Source organism: Cryptosporidium ryanae, assembly GCF_009792415.1.
Source record: "Cryptosporidium ryanae isolate 45019 chromosome Unknown contig_11, whole genome shotgun sequence".
In the NCBI taxonomy this organism is placed as follows: domain Eukaryota; phylum Apicomplexa; class Conoidasida; order Eucoccidiorida; family Cryptosporidiidae; genus Cryptosporidium; species Cryptosporidium ryanae.
The window spans coordinates 313,092-332,470 of record NW_027125521.1 but is presented as its reverse complement, the minus strand read 5'-3'; the positions used below and the strand labels follow the sequence as shown (position 1 = coordinate 332,470).

At 29.7% G+C, this 19,379-nt stretch overlaps 8 protein-coding genes across 8 annotated transcripts; 3 read left to right on the top strand and 5 right to left on the bottom strand.

Moving 5' to 3' along the window:
- Positions 1 to 733: 733 nt before the first annotated feature.
- FG386_000085 (uncharacterized protein) lies at positions 734 to 2,134 on the top strand (the record flags this gene model as incomplete). Its single annotated transcript, XM_067339586.1, has 1 exon — positions 734 to 2,134. The coding sequence occupies one exon, from the start codon at positions 734 to 736 to the stop codon at positions 2,132 to 2,134; it is 1,401 nt and encodes a 466-aa protein (XP_067198194.1).
- Positions 2,135 to 2,456: 322 nt separating this feature from the next.
- On the bottom strand, positions 2,457 to 3,623 carry FG386_000084 (uncharacterized protein; the record flags this gene model as incomplete). Its single annotated transcript, XM_067339585.1, has 1 exon — positions 2,457 to 3,623. The coding sequence occupies one exon, from the start codon at positions 3,621 to 3,623 to the stop codon at positions 2,457 to 2,459; it is 1,167 nt and encodes a 388-aa protein (XP_067198193.1).
- Positions 3,624 to 5,638: 2,015 nt separating this feature from the next.
- Positions 5,639 to 7,576, top strand: FG386_000083 (uncharacterized protein; the record flags this gene model as incomplete). The annotated part of the gene is made up of 1 exon (XM_067339584.1): positions 5,639 to 7,576. The coding sequence occupies one exon, from the start codon at positions 5,639 to 5,641 to the stop codon at positions 7,574 to 7,576; it is 1,938 nt and encodes a 645-aa protein (XP_067198192.1).
- Positions 7,577 to 8,437: 861 nt separating this feature from the next.
- On the bottom strand, positions 8,438 to 10,294 carry FG386_000082 (RNase L inhibitor-like protein; the record flags this gene model as incomplete). The annotated part of the gene is made up of 1 exon (XM_067339583.1): positions 8,438 to 10,294. The coding sequence occupies one exon, from the start codon at positions 10,292 to 10,294 to the stop codon at positions 8,438 to 8,440; it is 1,857 nt and encodes a 618-aa protein (XP_067198191.1).
- A 467-nt stretch (positions 10,295 to 10,761) lies between these two features.
- FG386_000081 (pyridine nucleotide/NAD(P) transhydrogenase alpha plus beta subunit) lies at positions 10,762 to 14,349 on the bottom strand (the record flags this gene model as incomplete). Its single annotated transcript, XM_067339582.1, has 1 exon — positions 10,762 to 14,349. One exon carries the CDS (start codon positions 14,347 to 14,349, stop codon positions 10,762 to 10,764), a length of 3,588 nt encoding a protein of 1,195 aa, XP_067198190.1.
- A 334-nt stretch (positions 14,350 to 14,683) lies between these two features.
- Positions 14,684 to 15,562, bottom strand: FG386_000080 (uncharacterized protein; the record flags this gene model as incomplete). Its single annotated transcript, XM_067339581.1, has 1 exon — positions 14,684 to 15,562. The coding sequence occupies one exon, from the start codon at positions 15,560 to 15,562 to the stop codon at positions 14,684 to 14,686; it is 879 nt and encodes a 292-aa protein (XP_067198189.1).
- Positions 15,563 to 16,489: 927 nt separating this feature from the next.
- On the top strand, positions 16,490 to 17,179 carry FG386_000079 (uncharacterized protein; the record flags this gene model as incomplete). The annotated part of the gene is made up of 1 exon (XM_067339580.1): positions 16,490 to 17,179. One exon carries the CDS (start codon positions 16,490 to 16,492, stop codon positions 17,177 to 17,179), a length of 690 nt encoding a protein of 229 aa, XP_067198188.1.
- Positions 17,180 to 17,428: 249 nt separating this feature from the next.
- FG386_000077 (secreted protein of the alpha beta hydrolase superfamily) lies at positions 17,429 to 18,568 on the bottom strand (the record flags this gene model as incomplete). The annotated part of the gene is made up of 1 exon (XM_067339578.1): positions 17,429 to 18,568. The coding sequence occupies one exon, from the start codon at positions 18,566 to 18,568 to the stop codon at positions 17,429 to 17,431; it is 1,140 nt and encodes a 379-aa protein (XP_067198186.1).
- Between the last annotated feature and the right edge of the window lie 811 nt (positions 18,569 to 19,379).

The following is a 19,379-nucleotide window of genomic DNA, read 5'->3' as shown; positions in this document are numbered from 1 at the left end:
ACATGCACTTTTATCGCACAAGTAAAATGTTTTAAATAGAATTAATTTAATGATGATAACTAAAATTACAGGAATAAGATGTTGCTGTTTACCGAAAGTATGTTTTAGTCGCGCGTGAATTCCTTTGATTAGTGTAACTTTTAGTTTATGAGGTCAAGACTTCACTATTAGAAGAGTGTCATACTGGAATGTGAAAACAAAAATAATGAATTAAACCGAAAAGACAAAAAAGAGTCTTCTTATTACTTAACATTAAAAGAAAAACAGACATAATGAAAACTTGTGTGAATTAAATGTGAGAAAAATTTTAAGAAAGAGTTCAAGTGCATATACACACCCATAAGCAAGGTTTGGTAATTGGGTGCAAAAACCAAAAAATTAAAGTATGAATATAAAGGAAAGAAGAGGGAACTATACATGTACAAATATTAATTTATTATCATATATGTACACACTAGTAAGAAACAATAGATATAAACAGTAAAACTGCTTAAAATAAATATATAAAATACTACACTATATGTGCTGATACAAGGTCTAGAAATTCAAAAAAATAAAATAAAATAAAAAAGAGAAAAATGATCCGTAGAATAAACTAAATTTAAATAAAAATAAGAGATCAATATTTAATTTAGGTAATAAAATAGTTGTTAATACGCAATTAAGGGTAGTTTGTTAAGATAATATATACATTCATTTTTGGTAATAAGACAAGCAGGTAGTAAGACAAAAAATGAGTTCAATAATACGTTTTCTGCTGTTAATAGCGTTTTTGAATTTTATTTCAAATAACAATTCAATATTAGGGACAAATGTAGAAAGCTCAGAGACTGACAAATTACCAGCATTCACATTGGTTGATATTTTTCACGTACCACCAGAATCAAGACAAAAATGTACAACGATATTAGGTTGGCTAATGACAAAATATCCAAACAACTATGTGTTATTGGGTATAAGAAATATAGTATACCAGCTTTCACTTCCGAGAAGTCAAGTACAAGAGGGCTCAGAAAAGGAGTTAATAGCTGCATTGGATAGCCTGCAGGGTACAATGTCTAATATATCGGGACTAGAACCGGGTACATATATAAGTATATTAACGTGTTCTGTTGATAACAAAGGCAGAACAATACTGCAGAAAATGGTAGAGCACGGTTTAATGCAAGCATTGTCACATACATTGTCACAAAAATTTTGGGTAGGGGCAAAATTAAGTAAACTAGTAGATACTGAAGGAAACAATCTGGCTCACTTAGCAGCAATGTCAGAGAATGACGAGATAGTTCATTATGTACTAGGCATTATGTTCAAGTCAAATGTTGTTGCGGAAATGCTAGATTCACTTAACAATCATGGTCAAAGACCAATAGACATTGCAATTCATCACAGAGATCAGCAAACAGTTGATACAATGAAAAACTTCTTTAGAGTGTCTACGTTAGCAGAAAGGGACGGTTTTGTAGATGGAGTTGAGGTAATCGAGGATTCAATTTCATCTGCTGAGAAAGAGGAAGGTGAAAGACAGCTAAAGGAATTAATGAATCAGGAAAACTATGCTAAAAAATTAGAAAATGAAGTCGAATACTACAAGGAACTAAAAAGTGCTGAAGGTGATCAAAAGTACGACGAGTTATCAGACAATGACCAACAAATTCTTGATTCTTCTCAAAAAGAAACTTATGCTAATGAGCAACAGCCACCTCAAACGCTGCAGTATGACCCATCTCTATTGGAGGATAGCCAAATTCAAACGTCAGAGGATGAGTATTCACCAACAGTAAGAGAATTAACTGATGCGGAGTATCAGGCACTGCGGGAAGAAGACAAATCAAAAGGCGATCTTGAAGAGGATTTAAAGAACCAAGAGCTTGAATATATTGAAAACGAGACAAAGCTCAGTGATATAAATAAAATTGAGACAACATTCCCAACACTTAGAGGTTATAGTGATAATGAGGAGAGTGAAAATGATGTGAAAATTAAAAGTAAACGTCAAGATTCAAATAGATGGACTGCAACTGGAAAAGCAATTGTTGGTGCTTCTATCTTAGTTGGTACCTCCATATTGGCTGCAACTGTTGTATTTATTGTGTGCAAAGGATACTCAACCAAAGAGGAAAACATTAATTGACTCCAGTTCGCTTAGAAATGGAAAGGAAATCAAGTAAAATATTTATAGTTATATTATTACACTAGTAATTGCCTTATTTAACTAGAACAAAATAGGAAGTTTGATGCAAAACCCAAACAAAAAAATGGTCAAAGACAAACTAGTTTTAATCAAAAACAAAGAAATAATTTTTACTTTCTTAAAATTATCTGGCTGTTTTTCGCTTGCTCATGTATTTACTTCTATTTAATCCCAAAAAAGCCTCAACTAACTGACTTTTGTTCATTTAAGTACATAAACTAGAAATAATACACTTTTCCCATTAAAATATACAAAAAACAATTTAGAAGGTGCGATTAGTTTTTAAAGAGATAAATTCAATATTTCTCCAGGACGAAAAAATGTCAGGATAAACGCGAGAATAGTCTGTATTAAATTCCTTTTCGCTATTGCTTTCAAAGCGATCCAAAACACCACTATTGTCATTTTCTGTTATTCTATCCCACCCTTTAATAGTATATTTTTTTGTGGTGTTATTTTCTGAATCACTGTAGTAACTGTAATCGGACCCATCTTTAATGTCATCCTCCCCCTCAGTTGTCGTAATATCGCCTAATCCGGTCTCTTTTTCGAAAGACTCTAAATCACTGTCTAACTTGATTATCTTACCACAATAAATTATCAAGTCGTTATTCTCATGACCACTTAAACTACTGTTTGAGTAGTTACTTCTGGCACCGGAAAGCTCAATACCATACCCAAAAAGTGTTTGCGTTACTTTTGGTTTTATTGTAAAGTCGATATTTTGACCAAAAATTACCTCGTTAGGAACACCTTTCGGAAAGAAAGCATTTAAAACTCTGTAAGCCTCCTTCATCCTCTCATCACTTTCGCATAAAGCCATTAATGGATATTCTTTTGCCTCTGATGTTAAGATGATGAACGGTTTGATTTTTGTCCAGTCTATAAATACATAACAAAATGGACATACTGCTCTGCATTTTCTCCAAACATCTTTCTTAGCTCCCCAATACTCTATTTGTAACGCTTTTCTTAAACAATGATAGCAACATACGTGCTTGCAGACTTTAAACCTTGCTTTTGTACTTCTTGATTTATACTTATTACATATGAAACAAGAAAAGTGTCTTGGTCTTTTAAATATACTGTTAAGATCACATGAACCCGAGTCGTACCTGTCCTTAATCTTAAAATCTAGAGTATTATTAACATTTTCATTTTCTGCGTTTAAATCGGTATACGTATTATTATTACTACTTTGCGTATGAATCATATTATTCATCCAATTAGGCACCACTAAACTTCCACCGGGTATCAAATTTTGTTCAAGTATTGATTCATTCAACATGTCGGAATTTTTGAAATTAGACTTGAAACAAACGTACCCTTCCTCGCCTTCACGCTTACCAAAAAGAGATTCTTCTGAAAAGTAATATAAATCATCTTGTTTTAAGTTATTTGTCTGTAAATATTGAATTTCGAATTTCATTTTGTGTATGCTTCTTCTTAACCTTTGAATTTCAAAAATGTACCTTTTTATTGACTAATGAAATACCCTTAAAATGTTAATCACCTGTACCTGTTCTGTTATAATACCTGTACAATAACCTTATTTATTTATGACATAAATCTAAGTTGTCATAAATAGTACCAAATATTGAACTTCAATACCTGTTTGTTAAATTACAAAATGATATTATGATTTTACCTTTATTTCACAGCATTGGAAAATAAAGTAAAACTTTATTTTTTGCCGATAACTTTGCGTATTTTATATATAGTTAGTGCTGCTTGTTAGATAATACTATTACTTATTTTTTTTCAACTATTTATCCTATTTAAACGTAAAAAGCAGATTCTTATTGAAAATTCACACGCCTTTCACACTTTGTTTTATTTACATGTAATATATACTGTATCCTGTAGACATATTAGATATTGCTTCTGAAATCTAGATTAAATATCCAAACCGACACCCGCCAGGGATCATAATCTATCACTCCTTTTATTGTTATTTAACTTAGCATGGAACAATACAAGCTAAGTTTGGCGCACTTTTAAGATACTTGCAACTACACGCTCCCGTCCCCACAAAATAATAATACGTGTTTGCACCCCACACCACATAAAGGAGAAAATAGTATTCAAGTTAATTAATGAAATAAGAACAACCTCAAAAAATAATTGTTTATTCTTTATATGTTGTTATTTGATATTTTCAGATATTTATTTCGCATGACCATGAAACAATATGTGAGTATTTGTTTTCACATTTAACCCTAACAAAATCCAAATTACTCAAATATATTTGTCTAATAGTTAAATATAGCATCTCATTTTTATCTTCAGTCTACGTAAATTAACCTGTTTATGTGTTGCCGCACAATGCATCGAATTTAAAGAGTAAACGGAACAGAGACGGAATAAAACAAAAGCTCCTCTATAACTCATATTATAGGTGAATTCAGACTTTACCGCAGGTTTTAACCACTTTACTTCCAAATTAAACAAAATAAAAGGGCTTTAACTGCGTTTTCTGTTTTTACCATTTAATAAGTGTCATCTTTCATTATGTGGGCAACACATGTATTGCATGCGCCTAAAAATATAAATTACGTGTAAATTGCATGTTTCATAATGCTATAGGCAAAAGAAAAAAGAGAATAAAATTTTGTTTGTGAAAAATATTCCAAGTTAGAATATGAAGTTATTTATTAGTTATTTTTGTTTCATTTAAATCCCAGAAAAAACACTACTAATGGTATAACGCCGACATAAAATTTGCATTAAATATGTATTGTCTCGCTCACACACGCCATGTCTTTGGTTATTTTAATAAGGAATGCCCTTTATTGAGCATATGATTACTGCAAATTCTTATGCTCGTTATACTATAATTTGAGGACGCATATCATAAAAGACTATAATTAAATAATAAATACGTGTAGATTAATTACTTGACCTTAATAGTGAAAAAATAGTTTAAAGTGCAATATACTTTTGAATGTAATATTGCAACAAGTAATGGACATACATATATATATATATATACATATATGTGTATATATGTATATATGCAAATATACGAATAAATATGCACAAATTAGTTTTTAAATAAATATATAAACAAAGCAAATACAGGAGTAATTGCATGTATTTATATTAATATCTGCATCATCGGTGAAAAATAAAATATCAAATACATGAACAGAGATCATATTCTTCTGTTTTGTCGGTATATTTATTGTAATAACTGTAGACAACGGATGAAAAAGAACGTTCAAAAAATAAGAGTGTAAAGGTAAAAAAACGTCTAATATATATTTATCTTTTTAATAGGTGTATTGATGTAAAACAAAATACATAATAATAGAACAACCAAGTATTTTTCAATTTGAAAAGTATTAAGTGAATATTAACAATTTATTCAAGCATTAAATATTTAAGAGAAAAGTCACAAAATAGTGATAAACAATATATAATAATAATAACTATATTTAAAAAATGTTTATATTAAATCAGGCAAATAGAAATGTTCAAAGTATTAACAATGGTGTAAATAGATCAAATTACTTCTCAGCTAAAAAATTAAAGCCGACTTTAGATAATAGAAACAGACAATGTAATAACACTGCACTAGGAAACAATAATAACAGTAAAAACAACTTTATATTAGAAGGGTGTTCAAATGACCACACAAAGCTAAAAAATAATTTAATTGATGAGAGTGAAAATAAAGTTAATAGGGTCACATATCAACAGAATCAGTATGTTCTAAATCGTAATAATTATGGTTATAACTACTTAAATAACGGAACAAACAACAATAATAATCACAGTCATAATATTTCAAATGATAACAATATCTCAAAACAATCTGAAATCGTGAATAATAATCAAAATGACTCAAAAAAAAAAAGATCAAGAGTAATTTATTGTCACATCTGTTGTCAATACAAACCAAGGTCAACAAGAGCGAGATTTCAGGTATGTCAGCATATAGCTTGTTACGATTGTGTTAGACTGGCCTTAATGATGCAACATAAATATGGTTTAAAGGCTCATTGCCCATTTTGTAAAGTTGATTTGGATTGGAACAAGGTTAAACCTTTCATAGTATTGTTTAGACAAAAAACAGATGATAATAACGATGATATCAATAGTAAAAACAATGGTGGAAATAATTTTTCAAATAATAATTTAAATATTTCAAATGAAAATGGAGTTATTTCTAATGATTTAATTGAACAAGTATTTGAATATAGTGGAATATCAAAGGAAAAAATATTAGATGGTTTTTTTTCATCTAATGTTCAAAATAGTCAAATATTGTTTGAACTAGGTTTAAGAATAAACAGTGACGTTAAATGTTTAAATTGGAATAATAATATTAATTTTACAACAAATAAAACATATAGTGACGACTATATTAATGATTGTTATAATATCAACAATAATCACAAATTTAGTTTTGAACTCAATGACAACATTAACAATAATATGTTTATTGGAGAAAATTTAAACAACAGTGATTCACAGATATTAACAAATTGTAAAATATATCCAATAAATAATTCAATAAACTCAAATACTAATTTTTTGTTATTGAAACAAAAATCAATAGATTTTAATGAAAATAGCAGTTTTTGTATAACTTTAAATAATAATATGATGTCCAAAATGGAAAAAGATTTATTGAATTATTGCAAAACACCAAAATGTGACAGTGTCAATTATTGTTGTACTATGAATAATGTTTCCAATAATAATACATTGTCCTGTTTGCCATTGAAATCCAACTTATTTAGTTCAAATTACGATGAAACCATGAATATTAATATTCATAAAAATAGCGATAAAATCGATACTCTTAATAATGACAATAAAGATAATGATTTAGGATGCAGTGATAATATGAATTGCATTAATCGTGGATTTGCATGTGGTTTATTTAATCCCAGTATTCCAACAGATGGTGGTATCGTAACAAAAGATAATTTTGAGATAGATAATGAAAAAATTGATGGTAAAAGTGACTTACATTCAACAAGGTGTTCATCATCATCCTCTATATCATCCTCTTCAGTATCTTCCATAGGTTTTTGTTGCAGTAGTGATAGCAACTATTCAAATTACTTGATACATACAGGGGATGACTTTTCAACATTGCCATCATCACTATCGTCATCATCATCTTTATCATCTTCAATCTCGAATATTGGATTAAGTAATTATGATAAGATTAATAGTATTACAAATGACAAATTTGTTGGAGTTGAGGTTTATGGTATTTCAGAGAATGGAGAGGAGAAGCAAATAGGAGATTGGATGATAACATCAACTCCATATTTAAATATGAGGGATATATTAAGTGATTGGAGGACTAGTACATTTATGTTAGATAATAATGGTCATTCAGATATGGTATTATGTTCAATATAGATGTGATTATAGTGAAATCTAAATTGGCACATTTCATTTGATAGTAGCAATTATATGGTTTTATTTGCGTTAGTCCTCTATATTATTGATAGGTGTATTTTCTTCAATGGAAATGGAGGTTATATTAATGGTTATTTTATTCTTTTTTTAAAGTCTTTTTAAGCATTTATTATTTGGATACTTATTTAATTCATACATTCAAATTTAAATGGACACACTTTCTGTAAGTACTGTTGAAAAAGGCGAATAAGGTGAAATAATAATGACTATCAGTTTTAAATATCGGTAATAAGGAATGTAAATAGTAAAAACGAATGTATATGATATAATTGTTACTTGTTCCTCAAATTACTATTAATTGTACTTATGTTCCTGAAAAACAGTGTGTTTTAATATATTAAGGAACAGCAGTTATTGAAAAAATAGATAAATAGCATTTCAAGTGATTGTATTATCATTGAAAAACAAAACTAGATTGAAAGATAAATTTATCAATCAAGAATCTTTGTATTAGGAAAGTAGAAAAGTAGTTTTAAGTATTGAAAATTAGGGATTAAATTCTAATATTGATATTAATAAGTGTGAATTTTGTTTTACATATTTAACACCTAAATTATAACTTAGAAAAATAAAGTGAGTAGTGAGATTATAAAAATAACCTATAACTAGAATAAATATAAAGTGAGTGACAAGAAATTTCCATCTATTTACCTACTGCTTTAACAAGTAAAAGGCAGTCAAAATAAATATATTTATTTAGTAATGGCATTAATAATAGTAGTAGTTAATATTATTATTTTGTAACAATAGTGAGATGTATTATTGAAAATAACATCAATATTAGATATATGACTAGGAATACTATTCTTCAAGCAGAAAATAGTTTCCAGACAACTTTTGTTCCTTATCTTTGACGGAATCAAGTTTATTTATTCTAGGTCTGAAATTCATTGGATCTCTTCTAAATGAAATTTCAAGTATTTTAAGGAATTTATTCATACCATTAACCAAGTTTTCTGGCTTATTGGCAAGACAATCAACACCCGGAGTACCAGTAAATAGAATAACTCTGTCAGCGAGATATGTAGCCATAATAAAATCGTGTTCTACAACGAATGCAGTTTTTTGTGAGTGCAAAATGAACCTTTTGATGATCTTGGATGCGGTAATTCTCTGTTCAGAGTCCAAATAGGCGGAAGGTTCGTCAATAAGGTAAATATCTGCCTTTTTACCAAGGGCGAGAATAAGTGCAACCCTTTGAAGTTCACCACCGGAAAGAAGCTTAACTTGCTGATCTGATATTCGTTCAATGTTAAATGGTTTAACAACTTCTGAGGTAAACTGAACATCCATAAATGACTCTCTTATTTTCATTAAAAACAAGTCCCTAACGGTTCCTTCAAATTTAGGAGATATAGTTTGTGGTTTATATGAAACGTTATATTCAGGCATATCGTAGTGGTCCTTATCTAATGTTTGATTTTCGTCTGCTTTTGAAACTCCTGCAAGAATTTTAATAAATGTCGTTTTACCACATCCATTTTGTCCAAGCATAACAATAATTTCAGAATTACCAAAATCACCGGGTTCTGCAGAAAGCTTGAACGAACCCATTGTTTTAGTGAAACCTGGGTACTTAATGAAGTTAGTCCTACCTATTGCAATTTCGTCTTGATCTACTATTTTAAAATTGAGACCTTCTTCCCTAAACCTCATATTTTCTGTTGGTATAAATCCATCCAAAAATATGTTAATTCCTTCTCTTACACTAAATGGAGTTGTCACAACACCATATACACCTGGACTTCCCCAAAGGCAACATATTAAATCAGATAAATAATCAAGTACAGACAAATCGTGTTCAACAACAATAACATAGTTATCGTGAGTAAGGACATTTCTAATTACTTTAGCTGCATTTATTCTTTGTTTTATATCCAAATAACTACTTGGTTCGTCATACATATACACCATACTTTTTACACATGTACTTACGCAAAGTGCAAAACGTTGCAACTCCCCACCGCTAAGTTCATTTACTTGTCTGTCTAAAAGGTGTCCAAGTTCTAGTTCATAAATTAATTTTTCCGAGATATTATTTTCGTCCTTAGCTGATATAATGTCTCCCACCCGTCCCTTAACTCTTTTAGGTATATGATCTACATATTGAGGTTTGATTACTGCTTTCAGTTCCCCAGATTGCATTTTTAAAAAATATGCCTGCAATTCACTCCCTCTAAAATACGCTATTATATCCTTCCAGTCAAGTTCTCTGCTGTAATCACCCAAATTAGGTTTTAATTTTCCACTTAAGATTTGCAATGCTGTACTTTTTCCTATACCATTTGTACCTACAAGTCCCAATACTTGCCCCGGCCTAGGTACAGGAAGTCTATGGAGCTTAAAGCTGTTTTTGCTATATCTATGTGTAGTTTCTTTATTCATATTCTTAGGCAAATTTATAATTGTAATCGCGGAATATGGACACTTTTTTACACATATACCACATCCTATGCACAATGGTTCTGATATAGACGCTATTTTGCTGGAGGAATCAACCTCCACACAAAGCTTCCCTGTTCTTACAACCGGACAAAAAGACTTGCACTCTTGTCTACAATTCTTTGGCTTGCATCTATCTTCTTCAACTATAGCTATTCTTAAACGACTTTCATCTTCTGACCCTCCTTGGACCTTAGAGCTTTTTTTCGGGCCCATTCTAACATCTATCTACTATCCCTACTAACAAATATGTGTATATACACAATTACTATTTTTAATGTTATATGTCGTTATCTAATTTATTTTACACCTTTTTTAAGGTATATTTTTTAAAATAAATTAAAATTTTTCTTTTTTATTTGACCTCTAGTATTTAAAATAAATAACGGTATTCCTCAAGTTGCCGCCTTTGGGACGGCGCCTACCAAACATGTATTTAGCTATATCGAGGCTCGCACTTGATAATCTAAAGTTAACGGCATCTATTCGTTTTTGTTCTTTCCCCATTAATTTGTATGTATTTTTATTTGAACCTTGAGCAGGGTTTACAAAATAAAGTTTTGCGTTCTACCGTTTTATCTTTCCGGATTTGTAATACGAAACGTGGGAGATTTTAGTTTTGGTATGTGTCTTGATGTTAAATAAACATTAAGTTATTTAATGGGATTCTGTAATGTTTTTTATCACTCAAAAAGCGTGAGCATTCTGTTTGTCACGTAGAAACCACCAAATGTGTTTATTGAAGATAAAAATGTCGCTGATAAAGCCATAAGTGTGTTTGTATTAACGGTTTGTGTGCCGTATTGCATCATACTGCCGATAATTATAACTCCAGAAAGAGCGTTTGTGATAGACATTAGTGGAGTATGAAGCTTTGAGTCCACTTCCCAGACGCAATAGTAGCCGATAATTATAGACATTATAAATGAGAATATGTTATATATTTGAATAATGCTCATATTGATTCCCATAATAATGAACATAATAATAGAAATGGTCATTGATAATAAGAAATAACTGTTTGGAATGATGCAGGTCTTCGTAAATTTTTTAAAATTTTTAATCAGTCTCTCTTTAGTCCCCCTTGTTTTACTATCCTCATGTTCATCACATGCTTCATCCTCAGAATTGAAGTAATTTTGAATTGATATTAAGCTTGATGATACAGTATTAGAGGCTGTAGTTGAGGTAGTTGAGGTTGTAGTGGTAGTAGTAGTAGTTGTTGTTGTATTAATTGTTGCGTATTGTTTCTCAGTCAAGGTCTTATCCTCAACTAATTTTTTACTTTGTTTATCTTGGTCTGAGAAAAACTTATTTAACACTTTACCATCGTTTATAATACATGTTTTCCTTATTATATCATTTTCAAGATCACACCTAAATTGATCGGCTGTTTTTCCCATTTCAATAATCAAAGAATAAATGTTTCCAGAAAATAACTCACTGCTCTGTAATGGCATTGAAAACAGAAAATTTGACTTTCCTACTATTGTTACTCCAGATTCTTTTTCTGTAATAACTTTATTTCTTTCAGTAAGTTCGCAATTTCCACCAAAATCTGCACTTAAGTCAACAATTACAGATCCTTGTTTCATTTCTCTAATTGCTTTATCAGTAATGAGTACAGGCGATACAGTTCCATATTCATTTGCTGACGTTATTACAATATCTGCATTTTTCAAATACTTCCCAATCACCTTTCTTTGTTCATCCAATACTCCATTTTTATCAGAAATATTGCTGGTTAAATCAGCTTCAGGCAATTTAACGAATTTGGCTCCACAACTTTCTGACTCTTCTTTGGATGCTAATCTTGTATCCATAGCAATTACTTTTGTTCCCATACTCCTAGCAGTTGCTATTGCCTGGAGTCCAGCAACCCCAACTCCTATAACGAGTACTGTTGATTGTTGTATAGTCCCAGCAGCACTTGAAATGCTTCTACTTATTCTGGGAAGGTAATTCATCGCCTCCACAACCGCTCTGTATCCAGATATGTTGCTTATTGTTGTTCTTACATCCATTGTTTGAGCGTTACTGGTCCTTGGAATTTGGTCTAAATCAATTACAGTTATTCCCTTATTACTAAGTGTTTTTAACAATTTATCCTTCTTATTTTCTTTATCAATATTATAATTTTGTCCTAATATACACATATTGCATATTAACACTTGACCTTTTCTTAGTGAATCCGCCTCTTTTACTGTAGGTTTTCCTAATTTAATTACTATATCGCTTTCTTTCATCATTTCTTGTGTACTTTCATAAACAAAGGCTCCACCCTTAACATATTCTTCTTGAGTAAAGTAATTGTTTTGTGTATTTATACACTCTTTTGATAATCCCACTCCGTATCCTTTTCTTCTAAACCTAAAGATTTCAGATGGAGGTATTGGAAATATAACTATATTTTCGCTCTTCCCTTCTTCATAAAGACCTGGAAGAATAGCTATTCTTTTTTTTATATCTATTGTATAAATTTTACTCTCGTCTTGCTCCCTTTCTTCCATGCGTTCCTTTTGTTCATTTAAAATAGTAATCAGTGGTGACGTCTCATCTGCTATATCGTCATATTCTTCTGAAACTTTTCTACTACTGCTTAGGAATTCCGGATCATTGCTTAAAGTAAAATTGTTATTGAGATTTGAGCATCTGAGTATTTTTTTTACAGAATTCAGGGTCTTTTTTGAATCCCCAAGCAACATTTTAGTATTTAATTTAGTAAATAATTCATTATTTATGCAAGCGTATCCATGTCCTAATGTCCTTTTTGACACAATAACCTGTCTTGCCCTCCAAACGCATATAACTGGCATTCCGAATATTTTACTTTCTTTTACCAAAGCTGCAGGATTTACAATATCATTGGCTCCAACAACTAGAACCAAGTCGTACTCTTCCATATTATCATTGACTTGAGCCATTTCCTTTATATTTCTTGTTGGTACATCAACTTCTGCCAATAAAACATTCATATGACCTGGCATGCGTCCTGCTACAGGATGTATACAAATATCAACCTCACATCCACGAGATTCTAATTCTTTAACTATTTCTGATATACATTCATGTGCCTTGCTCACTGCCATACCATATCCAGGCACTATAAGAATTTTAGAAGAATCCAATAGTAAGTTTGCCGTCTCATTGACAGTTGCTTTATAGCATCTACGATCTTCAATAGTTTCAGTTGCACTGTAATCTTCAATCTGTTCAAATCCTCCCAATATTACGGATACAAAGTTACGATTCATCCCATTACACATAATATATGAAAGTATTGCTCCACTTGAACCTATTAATGCTCCACTTACAATTAGTAAAGTATTATCTAATAAAAAACCTGTAATTGCTGTTGACCATCCGCTGTAACTATTTAACATACTTATTACTACAGGCATATCTGCCCCTCCAATACTTACTGTCATGAATATTCCAAACATTGCAGAAAATATCATGCCACAGTGTAAATTTGTTAATGTTATTATTTGGTTGTTAGTTGAACAAAATCCAACTCCAGTAATAAACATAGATGACAATATCATAATCAAACATAAATTTTTATAAGGTATGTTTGCACTTTTACTAGGTATTATATCGTCCAACTTCATTGCTGCTATTACTGAACCCATAAACGTTACCATTCCAATAACTCCTCCGAAGAATATTTCTATTCTTCTTAATGAAGACGTTTCTACCAATTCATTTCCCTCCAGTGATGTATAAAAGAATGAATAGGATACTAATATTGCTGACAAACATATTAAACTATGGAATACTGCCACTAGCTGAGGCATTCTTATTAGTTCTGTTTTTTTTGCTATATAGACTCCTATCCCTCCTGAAATTAATATTGTTAGTAGAAATATTATATAATGATTTCCAAATCCTTCTTCTGTCATTGTAACAATTATACCAACTGTCATTCCTATGAAACCTGCTACATTGCTTTTATATCCGCTGTTTTGAGAAGATAAACCTTTTATGCTGTAAATAAAACATAGTGCAGAAAATAAATAACCAGAAGTAACTATTGGATTTAAGTTCGTGTCATTTTCTTTATAGTAATCTTCACTTCCAAAAAACAATGTGTTTTTTTTTAATTCATTATTAATTCCTACCAATCCACTTTTCCCTCTAAATGCTCCTTTAGTAGTAAATTGCTCTTTTTCTAAATTTAATTCACCAAATACCACACTATTTTCCAATATACATGATAAAAGTGAAATTGAGAATATGATTAAGCATACACCTATGTTTCTTCCATTCATTTTTTTTTGTCAAAAAGCAGAATAAATAAAGTAATTTGTGTTGTGTTATTCTACCTTTATTTTTATTTTCCTTCCTACACCTACTTTCTAAACTTGTTGCTGTCATGCAGTGACTGGCCACATAATCCTTACATGCATGCACGCATGCTTAATATGTATACATATTGAAGAAAATGTTTCAAAGATTTAAATAAAATTTAAGAAATAAATAAAATAAAACAATTTTAAAAAACACTAGATTTATAACATTATATAAAAGAAAAATACATATATACCAAAACTGAATATATTTACACCTTGATTTTTAATTTATAATTGTCAATTCTTTTTAAAATTAAAATGATATAAACCACCAGTAAGAATTCGGGATAACTTCAACTTTGTACATTGTGTTTATTCCGGAACCCAAATTACACCATTCACTTAAATCTAAATCACTGAACTTGGTTTCTGTATTAGTCCCAGTCCTTTCAGAATAGCACTTCATATATTGTTCGCATTGTTCTTTCCAAAAATCAATATCCTTGCAAGCATTTAATAAGTCTTCTTGAAGAGATTTAATTTGGGAAGTATATGCAATGGAAACGAGATCAGAACTATTCTGATTGTTTTGTATTGTTCTATGTAGATTCTGAACTGCTTCTTGAGCATTTGATAACTCATCATTTAGTGAATCTATTCTCTGATCCTGTGATTGATTTTCCAATATAAGTTCAACATAAGCCCTAATTATGTACCTATAAGCAGACTCAATGTTCTCACAATCATAGAGTTTTGAAATAAACTCATCTGTATTTTCAATCTTCCTTGTTTCTTCCTCAACAATTTTTATTAAAACGTTTAGTGAACTACCACTTTGAGCGTTATTATTACTATTAATATTTTTCCCATTTATTGTTACTTTATTACTATCAAATTTTGTTTCAAATGGACCACTTAACAAATTATGGTCCTTAATTTTATCGTCTTTATTAATTACATTACTACCTATATCGTTCAACAATTTTTTTAAACTCTCTATTTCTGTATTTTTTTCATCTAATTCTAGTTTTGCCAAGTTGAATGCATTTTCCCAAACTTTTTTCTCGCTAACGAGAACTTGTATTGCGTTATCTAGCTCTTCTTCTGAAACATTCTCGCAATTATCACCCAAATTTTCTAATTGACTTTCCATAACTTTCTCAAATTTATCATTTTCAATTTTTTGTTCCATCTTCTGATATTATTTTAATTGTCAACGATTTTTTATACAAGTTTACGTTATTATACACATAATAATTCTAAAAATAAAGAATATTTTCTAAATGAAAATTTATATTTACACTATCAAAAAAAGAAAGGCTTTAAAGCGACCTTAACTTTTTTTTTTATTAAATTCGTTTTCACACTTATGTTAGCGGGTCAAGATAATATAATTATGTTAAAAATAAATTTTTCTTTAATAATAATAGATGTATCACAATATCAGCCAAAGTCCAGTAATAAAATCAAACTAATTAAATTATTAATAGGAAGTTGCTGAGCGATTCATTGGAAAAAATAAATTATAAATCTAAAATTTGAATTAATTGATTAAACAACAAATTAATAACGATATTCATTATCTTTTGATTATGTAAAAAGAACTTAAAAAAAGATATAAAATACACCTAAATCAAACAAAGACAAAACAATAATAAACATGTTCTCAAAACCATAATTAACGCCAATTCAAAAATAAGTTGTTTGTTTCTGAATGTGGGGAAAAAGTAATGCATGCATGCATTTATCATGTGGACATACAATATCAGTAAATCTTTTTTTCTTTTTTTCAGCATAATTCGCTTGATTTATAAAATAAAAATTAATTATCTATAGGTCATATGACTATACCATAAATTATGTGTTTTGTATTTATAAGTTGTCACTATGGTTTTTTTTAAATATAATTTTACAATACTTAACATTAAGTATATTAAATAATTATAACAGCGGTAATTCACACTTTATACGTCTGGCATCCCCATTGTGGCTAGTAATAGAAATAACAGTCAAAAAGTTAAGAAAACCTTCTCTTTCCCTTTTTTTCACTTTAAATTAAATGTAGTATTGAAAATTATCAAAAAGATAACTTATAGGCCTATGAATAAGGGGAACTAGAATGAATGACTTAGAAGATTCAACATTTAGATTCTATACAAGTCCTGAGGAAAGAGATGAGTTTATCAATTATAGATCCGACGGATTGAGATCTGACCATGATGAGTTTATGTTGCAATCAACGGCAAGACAGTCAGGATATGTATTAAATTCATATATACATGGTAGAGCCGCGTCTGAATATAGTTGTAGTAATGGTAGTATAAGAGAATTAATTTCAAGTGGAGATCAGACTTGCTTAGAAAATTCACTCTCCCCAGTAAACCATTTAGAGGTTACAACATCTGAGGTTTCGACAATACCTTCGGCGAGGTCAACTATTGAATGTAAAAGAAGAGGCAGATCTCCAAGCCTTTCATATACATTAACTTCATTCCAAGCACAAAAAAATAGCCGACAGATGATTAAAAATTATACACTTAATGGGAAAAATGTTAATGTGGTAACAAATTATGATGAATTAATTATAAATTCCAATGATAGAAATCCAATAGGTGTCCTTTCAAGAAAGAGTATAGATTTGAATCCCCCATGTCTTGATGATCATAACGTTGATAGAACGAAAATAAGAAATTATAATAATATTATGTGTAAAGATAGAAAAAAGGAGAATAATAGTTCTTCTTTATGTACATTTTTTAGATTCTGTAACTGTTTTGGTCAAAGAATAAAGAATATAGAAGATCTATAACATTTCTACAGTTAGGATTATAATTTTTGATCTAGCAATCTGCCATTCTTTTGTTACTTTTTTTCTCGTTCCTAAAAGTGCATATTATGTTTATCAGATATTTCAAATTTTTAAAATTTAGTTAATATGTCTCTGAATTAAAAAGAAAAATTGATAGACAAAACAGCGAAACAAATTAATTTTTAAAGTATAAAAACCATAAGTACTACTATAATGAATTAAATACACTAAATTCATATATTGCTTCTATCAAGAAGATTTTATTAAGGGAAAATCGTAATAATCTTCAGGGTAAGTGTTATTGTCTATATTGAAAACGAACTTATCCTCGCAAAAGGTATAATTTATACCCTCAACAATGTTGATTACATTTGAACTGTTAAAAAAATAACGGAAGTTAGTAATACTACCCAACGGAATTCCTACTTCAGTTTCCTTATCAAGAAATTCAAGAGAGACTTTAATAGGAATATTCGCTGGATAATTTGGAATATGATTGACATATGGAAAAACGACAATCCTTGTAGTATTGAAATATTTTGGCAAGAAAGAAATAACTGGTTCAAATGGAACGACCAAGTCATACATTCCCCATAAAAACAGAATATTGACAGTATTCTCCAACTTTGAAAGATTAATATACTCGGAAAATAGATTGAAAAAACTGTGCTTACCTATTTTCGCAACAACACAGGTGTCCATGTGATAACAATCATCTATTTTTCGATTTTTTGTTATTGTAGGATCCAATTTATGTAGTATTCCCATTTTACGTAAAGCTTCTGCTCCTCTTATAAACGTGTTAGGGTGCTTGTACGAGTCGGAAAGAAACTTTGCAAATGGAGAATTCAAAAGTTTATATATATTACGATGATCTTGCTTTGTAAAAAGGCCTGGAGGGCACATTAGTATAAGTTTCTTTACTGTCTTATGATACATATTTGTATATTTTAGTGCTATCAAAGCCCCTAAAGATGCACCAAGAACGACTACTTTTTTCCCATTCAAATTATCATTGTTAAAATAATCATCAATGAAATCAAATGATAAAAGAAGCTCATGGAGCTGGTTGGCAAACTTTTCAGGTGTAAAGTATCCTTTTAGTCTCCATTCAGACTTTCCATGACCCAATAAATCATATAAAAGTACTTGGTATCCACTCTTAACCAATATATCCCTCCATTCAAAATAGATTGTGAGATCTGCACGTAGTCCGTGAATCAGAACAATCTTTTTTTTGCTCTCAAAGTTCTGGGTGATAGAAAAGTGGGTTCTACCTGAATATAAATCGAGAAAGCCATCTAAAGTCTGATATGGTTTTTTGCATGTATACAGTTTTAAACAAATAAATAAAAGTAAATAAAAGTAAAGTAGCACGAATATTCTCATTTTAAACATAATATATGAAATTAGTATTTATAAATTACATAATTTATTTAGGACTCACTGCAGAGAACTAATTTTAATGTCATAGATGACCAGATTTTGCCGCTCTTAATGGTATAACATTTTTATTAATTATATACCTTTGTATATACATATATGTATATATATATATATATATATATATATATATATACATATATATATATATATATACCTCCCTCATATACCTATATATACACATTTTTACTTGTAAATACTTGTATATACCTACTTGTACCTATGTATACTAGTACATCTAATTATTACGTGAAATATTTCAATTTAATATTGATTTTCTAATATGAATTTTTTCAACGATATTTAATTATTTACATTAAGAAAAAGTTTGTGAGTCTGTTTCTTCCTACTTGTTATTAATATTAAATGCCTAAATTTGTTTCAATTTAATAAAGTATTTAGCTACAATCACAAAATGCGAATTAAATAAATTTGTAAAATATAAAACATAGTCCTTATATGTTAACATAATGACTTTTCGGGGATTCATATCACGTTTGTTTTGATTAAACTTAAATACAAGGTTTAGAAACATCCATCATATTATCGTAAGAATTACAGCAGAACTACCCAAACACATTCCATAATGAAACCAAATACATTATAAATCATAATAAATGTGAACTTATAATTTGTTTATTACTAACTTGCTTTAAAGAGCGAGAAATGCATATTGTATATCAATTCTTTATTTTTCATTTGGTAATTAAATACTATCTTGTACGTCAATAAACTGCATAGTCAATGATTCAGTTCA